This window comes from Cheilinus undulatus, linkage group 18 (genome assembly GCF_018320785.1).
Source record: "Cheilinus undulatus linkage group 18, ASM1832078v1, whole genome shotgun sequence".
NCBI classification, from domain to species: domain Eukaryota; kingdom Metazoa; phylum Chordata; class Actinopteri; order Labriformes; family Labridae; genus Cheilinus; species Cheilinus undulatus.
The window spans coordinates 14741171-14765355 of record NC_054882.1 but is presented as its reverse complement, the minus strand read 5'-3'; the positions used below and the strand labels follow the sequence as shown (position 1 = coordinate 14765355).

At 40.7% G+C, this 24185-nt stretch overlaps 1 protein-coding gene across 1 annotated transcript in view; it reads right to left on the bottom strand.

Moving 5' to 3' along the window:
- myo10l1 (myosin X, like 1) overlaps positions 1-24185 on the bottom strand; it is a 67798-nt gene that overhangs the window by 10047 nt on the left and 33566 nt on the right. Inside the window, exons 3-30 of the mRNA XM_041812997.1 lie at positions 17726-17884; positions 15324-15511; positions 14250-14384; positions 12738-12862; positions 12595-12608; positions 12387-12471; positions 12125-12231; positions 11565-11694; positions 11360-11478; positions 11139-11285; positions 10955-11055; positions 9327-9393; positions 7313-7405; positions 7155-7223; positions 6979-7061; positions 6640-6742; positions 5599-5679; positions 5359-5483; positions 5115-5232; positions 4844-4950; positions 4450-4738; positions 3511-4362; positions 3216-3339; positions 2981-3122; positions 1000-1104; positions 797-892; positions 602-695; positions 328-383 (exon numbers count right to left, since the gene is read on the bottom strand). Of these exons, the coding sequence (XP_041668931.1) occupies positions 328-383; positions 602-695; positions 797-892; positions 1000-1104; positions 2981-3122; positions 3216-3339; positions 3511-4362; positions 4450-4738; positions 4844-4950; positions 5115-5232; positions 5359-5483; positions 5599-5679; positions 6640-6742; positions 6979-7061; positions 7155-7223; positions 7313-7405; positions 9327-9393; positions 10955-11055; positions 11139-11285; positions 11360-11478; positions 11565-11694; positions 12125-12231; positions 12387-12471; positions 12595-12608; positions 12738-12862; positions 14250-14384; positions 15324-15511; positions 17726-17884 (3914 nt within the window). The remainder of the gene's footprint in view (positions 1-327; positions 384-601; positions 696-796; positions 893-999; positions 1105-2980; positions 3123-3215; positions 3340-3510; positions 4363-4449; positions 4739-4843; positions 4951-5114; positions 5233-5358; positions 5484-5598; positions 5680-6639; positions 6743-6978; positions 7062-7154; positions 7224-7312; positions 7406-9326; positions 9394-10954; positions 11056-11138; positions 11286-11359; positions 11479-11564; positions 11695-12124; positions 12232-12386; positions 12472-12594; positions 12609-12737; positions 12863-14249; positions 14385-15323; positions 15512-17725; positions 17885-24185) is intronic.

Genomic DNA, 24185 nt, shown 5'->3' with positions numbered 1-24185 from the left:
CCTGAAACAGACTGCTCAGTGGAAATGCATGTTAAGAGGACAACAGTCTCTGTACACAGGGTGCATGGACATACCGATGCCTGTCAAAAGTATTCACCCCCTTGGATGTTTTACCCTTTTATTGGTTTTATGAAGTAGTCATGGTCAATAGAATTTGGCTTTCTAGACAAAAACATGCATAAAACCCTCTTTAATGTCAAAGTGAAAACAGATTTCTACAAGTAGTCACTGGACCTTCCATCACAGGTGTTTTTATACTAAAATCACTGAGACACATTCATTAAAAGGGTAAAACATCCTTTTTTTATAACAATTGCTCAAACTTACCGATCAGGGTTGTCAGAAGCACAAACAGAGTCTATCAGCCCCACATCAAGAGTTCCCTAAAGGATTTAAATGAGATAATTTCAGAATTAAATACTGGAGCATTGAAGCTGCCACAGTGAGATGTTAATGAATATGAATCCATTGAACTCAGAACAAAGTGAGCATAAATATGTGGAGCTATTACTTGATTAAGCAGTGAAAAGTAAACATGCATTCTCCAGTAACAGTGATCAAACTGTGAGTATATTGAAGTTAGATTATGTTAGACACTAACCACGGCGTTCTTTGGGTTGGCCTGTTCATGGGACATCTCTAACAGCTGCTCAGGTGTGCACACGCGTACCTTACTGAGAACATTAAACCACCCACTGCACACAAACACACAAACAAGTCGGTAAATATTAATCTTCTCAGATACAAGGAGCAGCTTGTTACTGTTTTTACATAATCCCTCATGTCTCCAGCACACCTTGCATCCTCTGGTGACTCAGCAAACACCTGATATGTCCTCTCATCTGTCACGATGTTCAGAGCGTTCTCCTTTTCATGATTATCCATGATCTCTCTGTAAAAATACAAACAGTGATTAAGTAAGAGAGATGCAGCTGTTTTCTGTGAAAAGAAGAGTAAAAGGAGATGACTTTGGATTCAAAGAAAACTCAGATGTCTTACTTTGCAGCTCTGATGTCGATGGTTCCCTTCAGCTTCTCCTCGCTGTCGTTTTCATAGTACATCAGCTTACTGTCCCTCAGTACAAACCAGCGCATCTTCCAGTTTCTGAAGAGGAATGAGACAAAGTTATTGCAAAGGCAGGGACAGACATGCTGTTTACATGTAGGGTCTCTAAAATGCATGTAAACATGTTGGTCTAACTCTAACACATAGATAATATGGTTGGAGACTTTTCTCTTGCCTGTTGCAAAACCGGTTAGCTGCTTGCTAACTTGCCATAGTACCTAGCCGAAATAAAGTAACGCAGTTGGACATGCTCTTGTCAATAAATCACTTCTCCTGCATTGTCACAGCTGACAATGCATATCAGAGCAAAAGCCATGAGGTCAAAGGAGCTGCCTGCAGAGCTCAGAGACAGGATTGTTGACAGGCAAAGATCTGGAGGAGGCTCAAAAACATTTCTGATGCAATGAAGGTTCTCATATGCACAATGGGCTCCAAGAGCTTGACTCCGGGCCAACTGAGCAATCAGGGGAGAAGGGCCTTAGTAAGAGAGGTGACCAAGAACCTGACGGCCACTCTTACTGAGCTCCAGAGATCCTGTGTGGAGATGGGACAAAGTTACAGAAGGACAAACATCAATGCAGCCCTTCACTGATCTGGGCTTTAAGGCAGGGGGGTTAGACGGAAGACCATCCCCAGTACCAGACACATGAAAGCTTGCTTGGAGTTTGCAAAAAAAGCATCTGAAGGACTCTCAGACTGTGAGAAACAAGATTCTCTAGTCTGACTGACTTGTGTGGCCTCAAGTCTAAATGCTATGTCTAGAGGAAACCAGGCATCGCTCATCACCTGCTCTATAGCATCCCAACAGTGAATCATAGTGTTCGCAGCATGATGCTGTGGGGGCGTTGTCCAGCAGCAGGGACTGGGTGACTGGTTAGAGTCGAGGGAAAGCTGAATGGAGCAGATATATCCTCGCTTAAAATCTTTTCTGCAGCACTCAGGACCTCAGCCAAAAGGTTCACCTTCTAACATGACAGTGACCCTAAGACCACAGCCTAAGACCTCAGAACACCGGAGTGGCTTAGGGTCGACTCTGAGAATGTCTTATGCAAGCTAGAGCTGTGACTTGAACCCTATCAAACATCTCTGGAGAGATCTGAAAATCTCCAGAAGGTAGGGAGGATTTGCAAAGAATGGCAGGAAATCCCCCAATCCAGGTCTGCAAAGCTTGTTGCATCATATTCCAAAAGTGTAGCTTGATAAGAGGATAAAAATGAATTAAAATAACTGTAGCATCAGGCTGGAACATAACAAAATTGGAAAAAGTGAGGGGCCGTTTGAACACTTTCTGAATGAACTGTATAGTCTATATGTTGCCCAAATAAGCTACAACCACAGCTTCATTTTACTGTGTGTATACATGCACAGAATGCAGAGTTATGTGGTGCTCTACTCAGCTAAATACCATACAATGCAATTTCAAAGATCAATCTTGGCATACTTTAGATATTTTCATGATATTTTTGATGTGGCATTAAATATACTGGTTATTAGATTCCATCTCTCCAACCTATCTTGTTGTTTTTCCTCTTCTTGTCATGGCCAGGCTAACCTGTAAAATTTTCTTGAGTTGTCTCTGTTTTATGGATATCTAAAAATCATGAAGGTGTCTTCCTAAATACGCCTAAATCTGTTAGTTTTTAAATTCACTGCCAGTAAAACATCCATCTTGAGTGGGACAGCACTGTAGAGGGTTAAAATCATGGGTTAAAAAAACAGAGGAATATGTCAATGATAATAAAGGGGCTTATTCAATGTAGATGCATAGACATAAAAACGATTTAAATCCGTGGTTAACTCCTGGATCATTGTATTGAAATATTTTTGAAGTTATCACTGATATCTTTTATTTTTAGAACTATATGGGTTAATTTTTTGTGATTAGCATGCAGCTTCACTCAGTAAAAACTACAACAACCTCCGTGACAAAGTTGAGAGCCCTCCTCCTTTCTTGTAGAGCCAGCCCGACTTCAGGGACTCCTGTTTGGAGCGGAACCACATGAAGGTTTCATCCTTCAGCACACACCAGCGCCTCCTCCACGGAATCATCAAACCAGCTTAGGAAATAGAGGAAACATGTTTAAGACAAAAAGGTTTATAAATGCAGGACAAGCATCCTCAAAGACAGAGACAGTTTTAGGTAAACAGACCCTTCATGTAGAGGTAGCCGTGGAAATATGGCGGCCCGTTCCCGTTTAGCAGGGTCACCCTGCCATTGGTCACCTCCTCATCGGTGTCCATCATGCCGTCATGTTCGTCGTCACTGTCTGCATACTGTATCATCAAACAAGAAATGAATTATTTTTTATATAATGCAAAATGAACAATATCACTGTAGGAATCAGCTCATTATTATCATTTTAATAAAAACACTTGTCTGTGTGAAGCTGCTCATACATATCTGCGTGCACGCGTGTGAGGATGCGTGTAAGTGTGTCTCCTCACAGAGTCAGAGCTGCCTCTGTAGGACTCGATGCTGGCGTTGGTGCAGGTCGACTTCCTCGGGTGCTCCTCGTCCGTCACGGCCGTGCTTCCTCTGTTGCTTCCTGATACTGAGCTGTCGTCTCCTGCTGTGACTGACCCCTCCTCCTCCTCCTGGTCGTAGTCGGACTCCGTGTCGGCTGGCATGCTGTAGATAGGCTCGTCTCCATCCACCAGGCTCTCCACCATGCTCACCTTCCTCTCCGGCTCCTTGGCTCCCTCTTTCTTCTCTCCTTCTGCTGGAGGAGGAGGCGGTGGAGGAGGAGGGACAGCTGAACCATCTCCAGGTGGAGGTAGAGGAGGAGGGGGAGGGATTCCAGCTCCAGGGATGCCATCTGCAGGTAGAGGAGGTGGAGGAGGAGGCGCAGGAGGGACTGTTCCTTCTGCAAAAGCAGGCGGGGGAGGAGGGAGGTGAGCGAAGATGTCCTGATCCAGAGGAGCGTCGGTCTCAGCAGGAGGAGGGAAGTCTGGGAGAGGGATGCACTCATCTTCAGCATGAAATCCTTCATCCACCTCCTCGTCTTTGGACGCTCCTCTGCTGGCGCCTGCAGCTTTCGGGGGTTTGACCTCCGCTGCAGGCTTGGATGCCTTTGCTTCCAGGGCAGGATCCACGCCTCCAAAGTCCAGGAGGTCTATGAGTTGTGTGGCTTTGCGGGACGCCTCCTTCTTCATCCGTTTCAGCTCGGCATCTCGCCGCAGCTGCAGCTCCTGTTTGGAGGACTCGCACAGCTGGGACACCTCATCTTCTCTCTTCTTCTGCAGGCGCTCAATCTCTCGCTCCAGCTGCAGGATCTCCTCCATCTGCCGGTTCTCATCCTGGAGAATAAAATCAAAGACATATTAAGCATCAGGAATACATCATGTCTTAGAAGTTTCCTTCTCTAGTTTTAGCAGGAAACATACTGAAGTAGCAGCCTTGGCGTCTGGTGATTTTGCCTTTCCATCCGCCTGCTGTTGCTCCCCTTCGCCAAGCACCTTCTTCTCTGCCTCCTCTTTCTTCCTCTGTTCCTCCTCCTTTTTCTTTTTCTCCTCCTTGAGCTTACGGACTCGTGCACGTGCAACCTGACCCCGCCTGTGCTTCTGCAGTACCAGCGTTGCCTTACGCTGCTTGACAAACTTTTTGCGCTGGATGTGTCTCCTTAGATGTTTCTGGAGGGTGATGACACTGGCACGGGCGCGCTTGAAATGCTTCCTGATGGTTAAATGCAAAATCCATTAAAGTCCTCATACATTCTCTGTAGTTAGAAGGGTACAGGCCTGATGCCACAAAATTGATTTCCTACTAGGAGGGTCTTACTTGGCCGAGAAAGTGAGCAGGTGGGCTCGGATGACCATGGCAGCCTGGCGTCGGATTTCGTCTCGATCTTTCTCCAAACGCTGCTCCAGAGATTCTTTCATAAACACCTGCAGAACAAGAGTGGATGCATAACAAATTAAATACTATCAAAAAGAGGATTATGCCAATCGTGGAGAACTACTTCTATGTCTGGGTGCAGAACGTCTCTAATATCCTCCATGTTAGTGTCCCTAAGATGTAAAAGGAAGCTGTAAAGACTTCTAAATCTTACCTTCGTCTTCCCCAACTGCCACTCTTTCTTTGTCTTGTCATATTTAATTAAAAGCTCTGTACTTTTCTTCTTATCATCTCCCGCTGCTGAAACTTTGTCTTTAGCAATGATCTTATATCTGGCAGACACAACAGAAAGAAGAGAGCGTGAGAGAGAGAGATCTGAGCAGTCTCATCACAAAAGGGAGAAATCAGAGAGATCTGAACAAACACAAATTTAGAGGTAAGACTGGAAAGTCTTTCACCGAGTGAAGAAGTCTTTGAAGGTTCTGCGGACGGGGAACCCGGCCCGACGGATCTTTACAGTCTCCAACATCCCAGAATACCTCAGCTGGTTCAGGACGACCTCAGGGTCAAACTTATTTGGATTCTACGAGTCAAACAGGGTGGATTATTTAGCATTAAAAGCATCATAAAGGATGGTTTATGAGGCTGCTTTAATGGGAAATCAATGAATGATAAAAGTATGACAGTAAGAGTCAGACCTTGTCCATGTTGGGCTTTATGCAGCGGATGAAGAAAGGGTTTGACACGCTGAGAGTGGCCATGAGAGCATGGAGGGAGTCCTGCAGAGAGAAAGGAAGTAATAAAAATCACTAGAGTAGTTCTTTAAATATGATTTTAAGGCAGGGAGAAAAAGATTTAGAACATCAGCCTTGTTAAAAGGTACTTCTGTAGCTCTTGTGTCTTCACAGGTGAGTGACAGGATAATTACTAAAAACTACGCAACTACATCATTGATTGATAGATTAAGAATGCAAATGTTTTGCCTTTACATTTGTTGGATATCAAAAACCAGATATTTTTATTCTGGCTTTTGTCTTTAATCCATAAATATTCCCTCAGCTACCCATGGCGCTGACCTTTTGACCCCTCTCTAACATTGACTGTTACGCTGGATTATCCTGGGAAGCAAACAAATCCACAAACCAACGCTCTACTATATTTGGTTTTTGCTCTGGCATGAGTCTGTTCCCCTCCTGTCCAGACAGAATCCCAGTCTACCCGACCCTGAGAGGGTTTATTTTTTTATCTATTCATGTATTTCTTTGACCTTTAGCCTATTTAACAGAGAGTTTTCTTACTGGGTTGCTACACACACTTTAAAACCAAAGAAAGACATTTTAATACCCATACAAAGATGAATGAAAACATTTTTTATAACCTTGAGTGACGGATTTACTTTTGGTAACTGACTTTGTGAGGGCTGAATTTAAACTGCAGAACCTGGTGACTCTGAATATTTTTAAATCTTTAGTGAAAACTGCTAAAACCAAACTGTCTGTTTGCCACTGTTTTAACTTTCATTTATTATCACTGTATCTATTGTTTTTATGAACTGTGTGATTTTGAGTGTGTTTGATATTCGAAACTGTATTGCTGCCATTTTTGGTCAGGTCTCCCTTGAAAAAGAGAGTATAGGTTAATGAATATAGATTTGAACCTAGTCTTGTTTTGCAATTTTTAAGAAATCAGCTACAGTCATAATTTCTATGTAAAAATGTTAAACTGCTCGAATCACTCACCCTGAACTGGGAGCTCACTGTAGGTTTACGTCTGGCTGTTCCCATCTTCTCCTCATTGTTCCTGCTGCCGACCTTCTCAAATAAATCATAGATGAAGTCCAACCTGAGATCAAATAACAGAGCAGTTGATGTAGTGATGAAATATTAGGGAAAAAGACAGCTGATTGAGATTTTTGTTTCAGTTTCATAAAAGCATTACCGTTGTTACTCATTTCATTGATTCACACTAAACTAGTAGTAAATGGAAACTTTCAGATGATTTTTTCCCCTTTACTAACTAAAATAAAGCCAGTTTTAGGTATCTAAGTCTCAGGTGAGAGTCATTTATAGATTTTAAACCTGCTGTCTTTCAGCATGTTCAGAATGTCATCTCTGAAGGTGTCTCGGTTCTTCTCCAGTATTCCTTTCACATCATACAGGACCTGGATAGACACAGAGATTCTTCATAAAAATCCCAGACTTCACACAATAACAAACGCATTGTATATGAAATAACTTGGTGACTTCTGTCTCACCTCCCCAGCATAATGTTTGATACCAAACTGATGGTCAGCCAGTCTGGGCTTCACATAATACGGGTTTGTCTGCAGAAACCAGGAAAAAGCATAAAAAGTTAAACAGTGTGTGATGTCTGACACCAGCAGAGGACATTTTTCTCTATCCTTGATCTAACCGAGTGTCTGCTGTGAAGCTTCTCTAGAAGGGTGAAATCTGTTCCCTTGGGGAATCGACTCTCTTCATTCACGAGTGCCAACAGGCCGAGTTTCTAAATGACAGGGATGAAAAACATCACATTATTGCATCAGCTTTATAGAATCAGCAGCACTTCCTCGGACATTAGTTCAGTTATTAGATCAGTTTCGAGAGAGAGACTGAGGCTGGAGTCCAACGCAGCTCTTAACGGACTAAAAAAGGACCTTTGACTGTAACCCACTGCCACCAAAAGTCTTACAGAAAAATTCTGTTAAGAACTGTGTTTTTTACACATAATATATTTAGCTGCAAGATTAGGAGGCAACTGCTGCAGTGAGAGACATTAAAGACAGGTCGGACCAAAAAAACGGTTGGTTTTCTCTGTGCAAAAGAAGTATATATATATATATATATATATATATATAAAGTAGGGAGAGGCAGTAGAAGTAATGAATTACAGCTGGAGGAGCATTTTGCATCTATTTAGGTTAACTGGCAACAGGTCAGTAACAAGACTGGGTATAAAGGGAGCATTTAAGAGAACCAGAGTCTCTCAGAAGCAAAGATGGGCAGAGGTTCACCAATCTGTGAAAAAACTGTCTAAAAGTGTGAAACAATTTCTGAACAAAATTCCTCAATGTAAAAATGTAAAGACTTCGAATATCCTATGATCTACAGTCCATAAAATCATCAAAAGATTCAGAGAATCTTGAGAAATCTCAACAAGGGAGAAGGCTGAAGGATGTTGTTGATATTGGGGCCCTCAGGGGCCACTGCATCAAAAACAGACATGATTCTGTACTGGAAATCACTGCATGGGCTCAAGAACACTTCCAGAAATCACTGTTTGTCAACACAGCTAGCCCTGCCATCCACAAATGAAGTTAAAGTTGGATCAAGCAGAGAAGAAGCCATATGTGAACAGGATCCAGAAATGTTGCCGTCTGCTCTGGGCCAAAGCTCATCTAAAATGGACTGAGGCAACATGGAAAACTGTTCTGTGGTCAGATTAAATCAAAATGTGAAATTCTGTTAGGAAACCACGGGCACTGTGTCTTGTTGACAAAAGAGGAGAGGAAACATCCAGCTTGTTATCCTAGCTCAGTTCTAAAGCCTGCATCTCTGATGGTATGGGATTGCATTAGTGCCTACGGCATGGACAGCTTACACATCTGGAAAGGGACTATCATGCTGGAAAGTAGAAAGAGATTTTAGAGCAACATGCTCCCATCCAGACAGTGTCTATTTCAGGGAAAGCCTTATGAAAGAATGGGACAAAATTCCTCTCCAATACCTGGTCTCCTCACTTCCCAGATGTTTACAGACTGTTGTTAAAAGAAGAGGGGATGCTACACAATAGTAAACATGGCCTTGTCCCTACTTTTTTGAGATGTGTTGCTGCCATCAAATTCAGCATCTAATATGCTGTTTGTGTTCTGTTGTGAATAAAATATTCTTCTGTTTTGATTTACATGTGAACAGCGCCCCAACTTTTTTGGAATTAGGGTTTCAGTTAACCGGTGTTCAGCGACTGTTTTTTTTGTAAGACCTTAAAAGCTTCAAAATTCACAAATGGGACATTTTAAAATGTTACATTTTTTAAGCTTCTGTTTTTCACAGAACTTATTTTGAGCTCATAATCAAAAACTCCTTTAAAAATACGGCTGTGCATTTCAGATCTTTTCCAGCATCAGCCTGGAAAAGCACTGAAATGCCTGCAGCTTGTTTATTTAGATATTGTAATATCATTCAGTGTAGTTCCTAAGAAGCACATCGGATGTGCTTTGTTTTTTTGAGCTATTGTGCCATGGTTGTGTCTCTGTGTAAATTTTTTGTGTATATATATATATATATGTTTGAATGAATTGCCAAAATTCCATCGACTTTCAGACAACGGAACTGTATGTGCTGAAATGCTATGTCATTCACAGGTTTTAGCATTCATCACTGCAGAGCTCACTTCATAAATCAGCAATAATAAACCAATTTCCCACCTTCTCTATGAGGTCCAGACACTCTGCATTGTCCATCCAGTCAATGGCATCCCACTGAACGCCCTCCCTGTAGGGATAAAAGACAAAAACTGGTTAATATGAACTATTTAGTCATAAAACCTGATAATCACCCAGATAGACCTGAAATGCATGGATGCACAGGCTTAATGCTCTTTTGCACATCTATTGCATTTTACAGCTGTATTAATTTTGTTTGTTTTTTTGCATGCAAATGGTTCAGTCTGACCTAATCTAGACTAGGGGTTCTGTGCATGCTTACAGTCCAGGCCAGGGGTCACAAACTACATTTGTACAAGGGCCAGCTTTTTCCTAAATAGGCACTTTGTGGGCCAAATTTTCAAACAAAATGAAACAAATTTTCAGAATGGTCTAATTAACATATATCTTTAAAAAATATTTTTATTTTACTTCGAATTTATGTAACATTTAGGCTCTAACAGTGAGACTAGACACATGGTGGCGATTAAGATATTTTAGCTGAATATTTCTGCTGCTGTTATGTTGTCTATCACTAGGTCTGACGCTTATATGCTGTGTAGTGAGAAGTAAAAGACCCAAGCAGGAAAACTGCAACCCTTAAACGCCTGAAGCCAAAAGTTACCAAAGAAAATTAGTTTTTATCAAGATGGACTAATAAATAGGTGTTTCACATGCATTGAATTTCTTAATAATGGTTGACAGGTGGATTTCTGAAAAATGGATGAAACATGAAGCTATTCCTGAATACATTGTTTCAATCTCAATAGTTTTTGTAGTTTTTTTTTTTACCCCTTAAAGCCAATTGTATCATATTTGATACATACTTTTATGATACCTCTATCTAATCAATATGATCATAAATTACTAAAAAAACCCCTTCTGAATACAATCTGATAAATGATAAAAATATCCTCAAGTGGATTATCAGTTACCAAAAACACTTAATGTATCAAATTAGATAAATTCAATGTTAAATTTTATGGAAATTATGATGTTTTTGGATTTCAGTAGAAAGTGAAATAAACCTTTCCGTTCCAAAAAATTTGAATTTTCTGGCTATAATTTGTGTTTTCAGGCTTTAATGGGTTAATAGCTTTAGGGAGTTCATTAGAAAAAAATACCCATAATACCACAAAGCATTTTTTCCTCTGCACATTTTCTTATATTTGATAATGTTCTGGGGGCCAAATTAGAAGATACGGGGGGCCTGATGTGCACCCTGGGCTACCAGTTGATTATCACTGGTCCAGGTGCTGATAGACTGTCTATGTTGTTTATGTCACACTGTTGTTTGCCTTTAGATATCCCCATAAGCTATAAGAAAAGTGTGCAATGCATTTGCACCAAAGGCTTAGTGTATGTAGAAATGTACAGACCTGTATGTTGCTTAATGCATGCAACATTTTGCAAAGCATCCTGTACTTTTTAAAGTTTCTTTTAACACATTACTTTCATACCAGCTTAAATCCCCCATAACAACTATGGTTAAATATTGAACTGAATTCATTTCTGTATGCATTTTCCCATAACAGGTAAAATATACCACTTCAAATCATTTTTTAATCTCTACGTTTGTTTAAAATCATCCTGCAGCCCTCGCTTTGAGAACCACTAATGTAGAGGTGTACCTGTTGTACTCAAGCTGCTCCAAGGAGAAGATGTGCTTGTTGAAGTATTCCTGAAGTTTCTCGTTGGCGTAGTTGATGTTAAACTGCTCGAAGCGATTCACCTAGAGGCAAAGAGACATTTTTTTATGGGAAGATCTCTACCTGGTCTAAAACTGCTCCATGAATTGTAACTCAGAGTCCTGACCTCAAAGTTCTCAAAGCCAAAGATGTCCAGAATACCAATGGATTTAAAGTTTTCCTTCCCTTTGATTTTCTGATTGATCTTCATGATGATCCAGGAGAAACACTGAGAGTACAAGGCCATGGCAACAGAGTCCCTGGAGTCCACAGCCTGTAAGAGATGGAGGAAGAGTTAGGGAGTGTTCCTGGGCGATCAAGAAGGCGAGAGAGGGTTTGTAGGCTGACCTGCTCTATAGTAAGCGGTGAGCAGATTTCCTCTCCTCTGAGGATTATGGAGCGCTGAGTCAGGACTTCATTCAGCTGGAAAGCGTCCAGGCCCAGCAGCTCACTGGCGTTACTGACCACTGAGAGACGGGAGAAGAGACGTGTTTCACTCCTGCTCTACATCCATCTAAGTTCACTCTTCCTCTCTCTTTCTCTCTGCTCTCACCTTGCTTGGTGGTGATCTGTGCTCCTCCTGCAGTCATGAACTCGATGTTTCCGAGCTGTAAAACTCCTGACAGCAGCTTGAACATGTCTCTGATCTCCTCCTCTGTGAACTGTAACACCTTCAGCGCCTCCTACAGGACAAATAAAGTCAACAACAAAAGCTTTAAAATGTCTTAAAACGTGTTGGATAAAAGTGAAATATATCAATGCAATGTAAAACTGTCTATCTTGCATGTCTAAATGAATTGATGACAATCAAAAAACTTTCATATACATTTGTCTTCCAACACATCATACAGACAGACAGCCTGAGCTCGTGTCAAAAAACGCATTTGAAAAGATATATTTTTGTTAAGTTATGGCTTTTTAAAGGAGAATCATTACTGTTACCGTATGTTTTCTGTCTATTTGTGCGCGTTTTCTCACAATTTGCCGTGTAGTGTCCCCTCAGGATCCCCCTGCTACATCCTCACTTTGGTCTTTACTGAATCAGACTGGCTTTATCAACAGGAAATTCTGCTAAAACTCCAACCTAAATGATGAAGACTGGATGCTACTAACCATAACGCTGTTGAACAACTCTTTGTCATTCAGGCTCTTGTCCTTTAGACATCCTGATTGGCTGAGGTAGTGGAACAATTCAGCTGAATCCTCCAGGAAGTACTGGCCTGAAAGAGGAGATAAAGATATAGAGGGTTAAAGGTGAGATTCATGATTGGATATGTGATTACATTTGATCTTTTAGATGAAGTGTGAAAAAATATATAAATGACGAAACAAGTTTTAAAAAGACACTCCTGATATTGTTCCATATTGTCCTCACTTTTATGATCCTTGGTAGCACCTGCCAGCAGAGCGTAGAAGATGTGGTAGTTTCTCTCTCCGGGGTTTTGTCGTACCACTCGGTTCTACAGAAAAATCAATGCAGCAAAGCCATAATTAACACTTCATCATGATTCACAATGCAAAGCTGAGAAATCCCACCTCATTAATTGTTACTTAATTAGACCAAGCTGCAGACGTGGGTTTACCTTTTCCAGTAAATCTGAGAAACAGTCAAGGAAACAACAATTTAGTCACTCTTGCTCAATCAAACCATTTCCAAATGAAAAAGCATGTTTGATTCCTGTTACCCTGTACTCTATTATATCTGTAGGCTAGAATAAAAGGATACAGTCAATGACGCAGCCTCCCTGGATGTTTCCGCACTCAGAGAAGTGAAGTTGAATGAATTTCCCAAAGCGGCTGGAGTTGTTGTTGTAAACAGTCTTTGCATTCCCAAAAGCCTCCATGATGGGACTGCAGAGAAGAAGAAAAAAAGGGTTAGTGAATTTTGCAGTTTCTGTTTCCTGCTGTTCATTCAGCGTTCTGTAGAAGACATTATTACATGTTATTTCATAAGCAACTGTTTGACTTAGTTTGACTTAACTGTGGAGGAATGACTGAGGCAGAAAGCTCTTTTTCAGTGAGACACTTACTGACATCTATACTGATAAAGATACTGATGAAATACTGATGGAGAGCTGTGACAATGATCAGAACTACAGATTTAAGTTTTCACATTTGGACTAGAAAGCTAAGACCCCCTAAAAGCCTGATTTTACATAAAACTTAGAACCTAAGTCCTCCAAGTCTTGATGGTCCAGCCTGTTTTTAAAGCTTAAAATAACAATAATAACAATAATAATAATAATAATAATAATAATAATAATAATAACAATAATAATAATAATGATGATGCAACAACTTAAATAGAGAATCCCATGCACAGGCCAGGTCTCAGGTGCTGTACGGCTGCAGGAGAAAATAATGCAAAGACTTTGCCTTTGCACATTTAAACATCAATGCAATGGATTAAATCCAGTCTGTTGTGCAAAATTTTCTTATCAAAATAATCCACATAATTTTAAATGGTAGATGAGCACAGATTAATCTGATACTCAATTTAATGATGGATGTAAAATTAATAATATGGGTTTTGTTGTCAGAAAAAATGACATTCGCTTAAAGCCCTCTGCCTCATATTGTATGGATGCTTCTTCTACTCCTTTGATATTTTTTGTGAACCATTCTACAAAACATTGCAAAAACTTTTGACTAAAAAAAGCTGCTACAAGCAAAATTAACATGCTTCATTTCTGAAATAAAGATCCCTATCTCTTCATGAAAGAAACGTAAATATCATAAAATCTGGAGTACTGGTAATAATAATCCAGTCTGTCTTTCAGCTTTTCCCTGAGGGAAAAAAGGTTTTTCAGTGATTTCTGTCCAGCTGTGCAGCTCTGTAACTACCATCTGTTTTTTTTTTGTGATTGAGTTTGCACCTCTACTAGCTATAATACGGTATTTGAGCTCTCAGCCTCCTCTGATTGGTGTGAAGCTGGCAGACAAACAGTACACAAGTCACTACTACCACTGCTGGTCCTTAATCTCTGTGGCACTCTGGGCCCCGTGGTAGATTCTTAGTGCCTTATATACCTAAAACTTAATACACAGGTCTGTAGGTTGTATTAAAATGGATACAGTCAGCAGCTGCAGTCCTAAAGACTTGTTATTTAAGACCTGGGACTTCTCACAGGCCTTATCATAAAGATGTGATACTTGGTGTTGTGGGTTTTCTTCAGCCTTGACTCAGATTCTGTCTCTATAGCCTTCCAAAACACAATATAGTCTTCCTCATCAGTACCTGCTCTGTACGATGGCCTGCTCCACCCGTGTCGTTTTCTCTGACTGAGGAGTCCCAGCTGAGTTCTGGCTCATCACCGACAGGAACTGAAGCAACAGTTTGGTGCTTTCTGTCTTCCCGGCCCCTGATTCACCACTGAGGACAAACACATAAACAAAATCCAATTAAACACGCTGTGACCTTCTCTGGCATTCACATATCTCTAACGGGCTGGGTTATTTCATTGATACTGAGATTTGATAAGTTCAGACATGTTAAATTAGCTTCCCGTCTGTTTGAATCAGCAAATAAAGAGTGGCAAAAAGCAAGCAAGATGAGATATTTGGTCCAACAGCCAGACTGAAGAAGATAAACCAGTGATATACCTGTTTAGAGAAGCTGTTAATTTTCCGCACCAAGATAGACAAACCTTTAAAATCCTCATAGTCCAAACCAAATTATTTTTACAGTGTTTACTCCAGGATACAAAGATGTTTGTTAGCTTTGCATAAATCTACAGAGAAATGCAAAACTGGGCACCAGTTACCCTGTAATACACAATTTTAAAAACATACAGATGTATTAATGATCTGGTATATAGAATGGTAAATAAAGAGGCATAGGTTTAATGTAAACCTGTAAATTGAATCCTTAAAATTACCAAGAAAACAAAATGTGACTGGACCAGACACGGGTTAGGGTTCAAAGTGGGGGTCCACCCAGTTCTTTTTGCACAATGGGTTTAACCTGGTGTGGAGTCATATGGCAGCTCTGTAACAGTTTTGGACCAGAACAGGTCCAGATAGATGGAAACCAAGTTCATTTTTGGCCCAAATCTGGTATAGCCTGTGTCGGCTTTGAGCCAGATCTGAGCCAGATGTCTTTGCTATGTCTCTGATTGCATAGACAGTTGGCCGGATCCGCCCCAGACTCAGCTGCCATCAGGGACACGATTGCTCATCCTGCTGATTCCAGTCTTATTTGGTGCAAGGCCATTAAGCAGTTATGATTGCTAGGTGAATCTGGTGAGTTGAGGCCGGATCCGGCTCAGAGTCATCTGCTCTCTGGGTAGAGTCCTTAGCAATTCCCACTCACCTGATGAGGACACACTGACTGTCATGGCGTTTCCAGATGCAGCGGTAGCATTCGTTGGCCACAGCAAAAATGTGCGGTGGCAGCTCTCCTATGTGGTGTTTGGAGTACAGGTCCACCCTCTCCAGGTCGTACATACCGGGGATCTGCTTATAGGGGTTGACAGCTGCCAGGATGCTGCCGATATTAGTCTGAAAGTAGACAAAAAATATCATTATGCTTCCCTTGATTACATATTTTCCACTTTTTTATGCTTCAAATATAAACAATTAATATCTTTATTGATAGAGAATAAAAGGATGTAGAGAGGTGAAGATGTGACAGTAGAAATGAAGCTGGAAAAATTCCCGGTTTTAATGGCGAGCTGAGGTGAAGTCTCTAGAATAAAGAGGATGGATGCACATTTTCATTTTGTGCTGTTGGTGCTAAAACAGTCACCTTGCCCTCCATCCTTTCTCTCCACAAACTTCAGCTCAGCATGTCATCCATAGTGTCATATTACCCCCGTCTCTGCAAATTTCCACCACACACTTCAGACTGTGCAGAATGACATACATACACATGAATACAGTCACACAGAGCTGAACCCACACAGGGGTTAATACGTATGACCAGCTTAAGCAGAATCTGCGTGAACAATATTTCATCATCTAGATGAGGTCACACCCAGAAGGGCTCTTATTGGTCTGTTGTCTTATAATCTTTCAGGCCTGTCTGACTTCCATCTCACAATAATAAAAATGTGCTACTTTACGGCCTTAACTCAATGATCTAAATATCCATTTAATAACCACAGAAAAGATAATCATCTGTCATCTGTGGCTCTTGGTGAGATGAAACTCCCAAAGCACACAGGGTAATGGAATTTTATGGGCTCTATGGGTTTTCATAATGTTCATGTGTTGCAGTTCACTTGCTGTCAGCACTGTAAGTGCACAAAGAAGACTTTCATGGACTCTAAGGACCACGACATGACATGAGGGGGGGGGCCCCCTCATCCTGATTTCCTGAATTCTTTGCACATTAGAGCAACTATTATAATTATTCAATAGCTATTAACAGAGTTAAAATGATACCAACATATTCAGATCGCCTCCGTTTGTTGCATATTTGCCACACCTAAATGTTTCGGGTCTTCAAGCAAATGCTAATATTAAAATAACCTGAGTAAATACAAAGTGGAGGCTTTAAATGATGATTTAATTATTAAGAGAAAAAAGCCATCCAAACCTACCTGGTCCTATGTGAAAAAGTCATTGCCCCCTAAACCTAATAACTGGTTCCATCCTTGGCAGCAACAACTGCAAGCAAGCATTTGCTATAACTGGCAATGACTCTTTCACACCACTATGGAAGAATTTTGACCCATTCTTCTTTGCAGACTAGTTTCAATTCAGCCACTCCAGAACCTTCATTTTGTTTTATTAGTCCATTCAAAGGTGGACTTGCTGGTGTGTTTGGGATCATTGTCCTGCTCCCTTACCCAAGTGTGCTTGCAGGTCTTTCTGTTGTTCTGGGTTCTTTTTTGACCCCCTGGATGAGTCATCTATACGCTATACGAGTCATTCTGATAGGCCGGACCCTCCTGGGAAGGTTCACCACTGTTCCCAGTTTTCTCGCGATGGTGCACATCATGGTTCACTGGGGTCCCAAAGCCTTGGAAATGTCTTTGTGACCTTTTCCAGACTGATAGATGTCAATACTTCGTTTCTCAGATGGTGCCATGATGTGTTGCTTTGTGAGATCTTTTAGCCTACTTCACTGGACAGACAGGTTCTATTCAAGGGATTTAACAGGTCTGGAAGTAATCAGGTCTGGGTGTGGCTAGTGAAAATGATCTCAGCTTCAACAAAAATGTGTTTTATCACAGTTAGTTCAGGATTTAGCAAGGGGGGAATGACTTTTTACATAAGGCCAGGTAGATTTGGATGGCTTTTTCCCTTAATGAATTAAATAATTATTTAAAAACTGACTTTTGTATTTGATCAGATTATCTTTGTCTAATATTACAATTTTTCTGATGATCTGAAACATTTAAGCGTGACAAATGTGCAAAAAATAAGAAATTAGGAGGGATATAAATACATTTTCTCAGCACAGAAACTCTGTTAAATGTACTGTTGATATTGCTGTTAAAATCATTCATGTTTGGGCGTTACCAAAACCAAAACTCCATCTTTGTTTAGCTTGGCATTCTTCTCTCTCCATTCACTCCACCTAAAGTGCACTGGTCTGATAAGATGATTTGTGTTTCCCACTAAAAGCTTCATGCATAGTGATTAATGGAAAAGGAGAGGGGGGAGGCACATCATGTCATAACCATGTACACACATGCACAGCCACATCCAGCAAACCCACTCTCACTCATTCCTACAACCAATAAGCCCACATGTGAATGCACTTACGTAGATGTTGTCCTTTTGGTAGCGCTGGTACAGGTTGTGCATGATGGCGGCCTCGTGCAGCTCAGCCAGTGCTGACATGTCCTCCACTCCATCGATGCTGGACTGGTGCATGGCATACACCCGCTCCCTGGTAACCTCAGCCTGCTGCAGGTACAACACCTGGAAGAGGGCACCCCATCACTTAAAATCCATTTAACAGTTTATTTACTTGCTTTATTTTTGCAATGAAATGTTCTGGTTTCAATTCACTTTCAACAGCCTCAAATTTGCACCACAGTCATTGATTTATGGATGGACTTTGCAGCAATACAACCCAAAGTAGGTTGCCTAAAAGCAGAAAACTGACATCCTAAACAAGTGAGAAAAAATTGAAGACGTGATGAAGTAATAATAAGTTAAAAAATGAACAGAGCAATTGTCTAGTAAAAATCTAACAAGGGCTCTTATGCTTCCACAGTCCTTCCCTGCCTAATGCCCTCCAAATATGACACACAGGGAGGAGAACCTCTCTAATGGTTTCATGTTCTCAGCAGCTGTAATGTTAGATTTATGTTTCTCTGGATCAAACTGTCAGAATCATACACCTAAAGCTTGCAGCTCAATGTATGTTTCTTCTTGAAATCTCAAACCTTAACAATGTTTATAACAGGCCATCAGTGACAGGTAACCCCACTGTTCTTCTTTAGCCTCAAACCTTCAACTCTCATGAATCTATTAAGACTACACTTTCACTTGACCTTTGAACGAGCTGTTGTAAACAACTCTGAGGATTCAGTGTTGAGAATGTGAACTAAATGACACAAACTAGAGCCGTCTTTTCTTAATCCTGCTGATTTCTGACCATTACTGCCCATCCATATGTCATCCACTCCTGCCTGCACGCAACAGGTGTGTCAATCCTGCACAGATTCTGAAAATGAATGTTAAATATTCAAAATATAAATATTCAGAAGACAATGGGTTTAACTAGAGACAATACTGAAATGTTCACTGGAGCACCATCCTGATTAAATTTCTTCTCTGAATAAAGAAAAACCACGTAACGTTGCCACGCATGGAATAAAAAGCAGCTGGGAGTCTCAGACTGATGTAACTCCTGGGTATCACTAAATAATAGCAATGTAAAGTAATATTTACCGACCTTGTTTACATATTATTCATTTATTAGTCCTAGAGAAGTGAAATTGTTTCCTGATCTCTGGAAAGTTTGTACGTCATTAAAAACTGCAGCACACTTCCATCAGCTCTCACAGTCTGTAGGTTAATCTTTACTCTATCCACGCTATGCTATTACTGTCCTTATCCTTAGATGCTTAATGCAATAAGGCCAATTTGCATGGAAAGGGGTGCTTTTTTCCCCCAGATAACTGCATAATGGCTCAGCGTCTCTGCATGCTGGTGCGTATGTGCAGTGATAGACCTACAACACACAAAGAGGGGCATTAAAGCTGCACTTTTGACATCCTTACAAAGTTTTTACAAGCAAAGCATTGTCCAAAATGTCTTGGTATGCTGAAGCATTAAGATTGGCCTTCACTGGAGATAAAGGGCCTACCCCAAACTCTTCAGCTATGGAATCAGCAGAGCATTGGCGACTTCTACGCACCATGCACCTAAGCAGTTGTTGACCCTGCCCTGTGATTTTTCATGGCTGAGTTGCTGTTGTTCCTAAACGCTTCAACTTTCTAATAATATCACTTACAGTTGGCTGTGTAATATCCAGCAGGGTTGAGCTTTCACCAACCATCTTTTTGCAAAGGTGGCATCCATCCATTTGCCCATAGAGTGTATAAACTTGCATGATTAAAATCTATAACACAGAGCTTTGTGTAACCAGACATTCACCTCTTCTATTTCTCCTGCCAGCATAGAAACTGGAAAGTAGGGGACGAGAGGAGTGGAGGATAAAGTCACAGATCTGATGAGGCTGGAGCTGACAGGTGAAAGCAGCTCAGCTTGTATTCATGTCAGGGACACACACACAATGACCCAGTCTTTCTTCCAGCACACAACCCACATGCGACAGGAGATAATTTACTTTCTATTTCAGCTTAAAGGTCATTCATTCACTCCAGCAGAATCGAGTCATCTAAGTATAGAAACCCCGGCCTTTAAAATACTGGGTTGTTAATATGTCAGCTCAGTCTCACAGCCAGCCGCCGCCCTCTGTGTGTGCCAGTATGTGCTGTAACAGATGTGATGGAGGTCTGTTAAGAGTGGCAGAAGGGTGTGCTTTAGGCGTTCAGACATCTTGTACTTCAATCTATTTCACTCCAGTAACACTGTCTCTTCTGCTGTTGCATTCAGACAACATGCAGGCCTGCACAGTCATCGTTTGCCTGCACAAATCTGCCATGCACTGCAGTTTGTACGTTCCTTCACATGAGCTGTGGGAGTACAGGCTGGATGTCTGCTGTAAACTGATGATGAGGTCTAAGTCACTAACCTTTCCTCGCTCACTCAGCTGTGATGAAATGACCCAATTATCCCTCGTCCTCCATTAAAGACAGCATAACTCATGCTAACAACTCACTTCCCTCATGTATGACCCTTTCCACTTGACTCCACATCATTACCTTCTATCAGGACGGTTCTCGATCCAATCACTTAAAAGACTTTTAACAACAAAAGGATTCTATACAGTATTTGTCACACTTCAATGTTTCAGATCATCGAACTAATTTTAATATCCTGCCTGACCCAATGTGAAAAAGTCACTGACAAATATCAGTCTGGAAAGGGTTAAAAAATAATTTCTAAGACTCCAGAGAACCACAGTGAGAGCCATTATCCACAAATCTGGAAAACTTGAAACAGTGGCGAACCTTTCCAGGAGTGGCCAGCCTACCAAAATGACTCCAAGAGTGCATGGCTGACTCATCCAGGAGGTCACAAAGGAACTCAGAACAACATCTAACGATCTGCAGGCCTCACTTGACTTAGTTAAGGTCGTGTTCATGATTCAATGGCATCATGGGACAGTTCCAAGGCCAAAACCAATGCTGAGCAAAAAGAACACAAGGCTGGTCTCACATTTGACTAAAAACATTCTGATGATCCCCAAGACTTTTGGAGGAAATATTCTGAAAACTGACCAGACAAAAGTTTTGGAAGGTGTGTGTCAGCTACATCTGGAGTAAAACTAACAGCATTTCATTAAAAGAACATTAGACCAACAGTCAAACATGGTAGTGGCAGTGTGATGCTGCTTCAGGACCTTGATCCCTTGCTGTAATTGATAGAATTCTGCTCTCAACCAGAAAATCCTGAAGAAGAATGTCTGGCAATCGGTTCATGACCTCAAGCTTGGGTTATGAAGCAGGACAATGATCCAAACATACCAGCAAGTCCACCTCTGAATTGGCTTAAAAAGTAAAAGAAGGTCTGGAGTGGCCTAGTAGTCCTTACTTGATGCTGTGGCATGACCTTAAACAGAGTGTTCATGCTGGAAAACCCTCCAATGTGGATGCATGAAAACATTTCTGCAAAGAAGAGTGGGCCAAAATTCCTCCACAGTGATGTGAAAGACTCATTGGCAGTCATCACAAATGTTTGGGGCTATGACTTTCACATAGGGCCAGGAAGGTTTGGATGGCGTTTTCCACTTAATAAATGAAATCATCATTTAAAAACTGACTTTTGTATTTACTGGGGTCATCTTTGTCTAATACCAAAATTACTTTGATGATCTGAAACATTTAAGAGTGACAAATATGCAAGAAAAATTACAAGTCAGGAAGATTTTTTTCACAGCACTACAACTAGTGATAGAGAGGACATTTATTAAAACATAGATAAAGTTGATAAAGTTTGTTTTCATGGTCTAACATGAGACAATGTCAGCATTTTTTGGAGTTTACACTGAAAGAAAACAAAGAAGCAACAAACTGATGCAAGTGATGCATGGCAGTCATGATGCATCTGCACATGCAAAGTTAAAAGCAAGTACTGCATATCCGCAGACTTAAATTGCTATCAGAATCGGCCCTGATTTTCATAATTGGTGCATTAAAATTATGCACCAATTTTGAGTTTTAAGAAAAGAAAATAGGATGGAAATAATGAAAAAGTACTGAAAAAGACCAAAAAGAGTAAAGAAACAAAAAAAAGAGAAAAGAAAGAAATTCATAAATTAAAAAGAAAAGGTACACAATTGAAGATTAGTGTTCTGATTTACTGTCTAAGTTACAATCATTTTATGGATGTACTTTTTAGGAAAATGTCTTTCATTAACACTGAAGTTTTGGGTTGGATGATTATGAAAAAGAGAGAGTACTTTTCAACCTTGGAAGAAGACAAAAAAGACAAAACAGACACATAGAGGATCATTCAGATAAAGAGCCACTTTTTCAAACAAGACTGACTGAATTGTGAAATAAAAACTGGTATCAGGTTTGCTTAGAAGTTTCTGAAGTCTCAGTCCTGCAGAAATCAATGAACTGTTTTATATTTCCTATATGGTTCTTTAACGTCAAAGTAAACAGGACTTCAAAAACACACGCCTACCCCGCATGATAAGATCTATATCTTAACATTCTTACCCAATCATCTCCCTCTACCTCCTTCTCTCTCTCTCTCTCTCTGCATGCCTTCATGTCACACATCACGTCTCTGCCTCTCATCTCACTTTCTCTTTGTACGTCACTCCTTTGACATCCCTTCCCCCTCGCTGTCATCTTCTCTCTCATTCATTTACACCTCTTATCTGACACCCCTGCTCTAATTTCCCTTATTTCTTTTCCAGTTTTCTTCTTGAATTTCTCTTTAATTATCTAATTCACTGGTTCATAAAACCCCCTGTTTCTGATTCTCCCCTTTAGCTTCAAGGCTTTCTGTCTTTCCCTCTCTCCTCTGTCTCATTCACATGGATCCCTCTGTTTTCACCGACTCCCTCATCTAAAGCCTAAATGGCTCAATCTGAGACCCCTGTCTATAACTGAAGGCTGACTGAGATCCATTTCAATCAGAGAGTTGAGCCCGCCGTTACAATCCAGGAAAATGGTAGAGCGACAGAAGATGAGGTTCACATTAAAAAGGACAAATGAAGAGCAGAGGGATGCTAGATCACCTCTCTTTTCTTGTTTTTAATCTAAAAATGTAGTTTTATGTCCTTTCAAAAAGTTAATGTTACATGTTATACATCTATGATTCCAAAAAAGTTGGGGCGCTGTGTAAATGTATATACATAAAAACAGAATGCAATGATTGTCAAATCTCATAAACCCATATTTCATTCACAATGAACATAAAATACACATCAGATGTTGAATATGAGACATTTTACTATTTCATGAAAAGTAAAAGCTCATTTTGAATTTGATGGCAGCAACACGTCTCAAAAACTAGGGACAGGCAAACAAAATGCTGGAAGAGTAAGTGGTACCAATGACAAACAGCTGGATGTGAATTTTCCAACTAATGAGGTTAGCTGGCAAAAAATCAGTCACATGACTGGGTACAAAATGAGCATTTTAGAGAGGCAGAATCTCTCAGAAGTAAAGATGGGCAGAGGTTCACCAATCTGGGGATAAAATGTCTGAAAATTGTGGAACAATTTTAGGAAAATGTTCCTTGGCAGTTGTGTACAATCATACATTATTACTGCACCCATTCAACAACAAAGAAAGATAAAGTATAGAGCAAAAGCTGTCATTTTACATAGATATAAATGCAGTGTGCCTAAGGCAAAAAACAGAACCACTGATCTACAGTCAATATCCAGATTCAGAGAGTCATTGTCTTTTAACGCAGATGATGGTGCCATCCACAAATGACTATTAAAGGGATATTTTGGTATTTCTAAAGTTGGGGTATATAATATACTTGGCATTGGTAGAGCCGTTAGCTGCCTGTGATTTCAAAGAAGATGGGTATGTCAAAGGAAGTTCGCTGTTTGCTCTGACAGAGACTCAAACAGCTGTTCAGATACGCTAAGGCAGGAGAGCACGTAGGCAGTAGCCGGAGCTCGCATTGCAAAACAGTGCAAATCACAGAGGCTTCCTGGGTGAAGAATGAAACACTTCAAATATTTTGATATTGCACCCAACTTAGGGAGCATTGTTTTTTGGCCCAAATGCACTCAATTACGTGGAGAAACTGTACTCTTCTGCTGCACTGTTTAGCCTAGCTTCTCCAAGCTACCCTCTCCTGTCTGAAGGGACAGCACACACTGACATCAATGGAGGTTAGTACCACTACTATGACTAAGTATCTCATACAACACAACTTAAAAAAAATACCAAAACATCCCTTTAAAGCTGGATTATGTGAAGGAGGAAATATGTGAACAGGACCCTGAAACAGACCAAAGCTCATTTAAAATGGACTGATGAAAAATGGAAAACTGTTCTGTGGTCATATGCTTTTGGAAACCACGGACGCCGTGTCCTGTGGACAAAAGAGGAGAGGGACCATCCAGCTTGTTATCCTGGCTCAGTTCTAAAGCCTGCATCTCTGATAG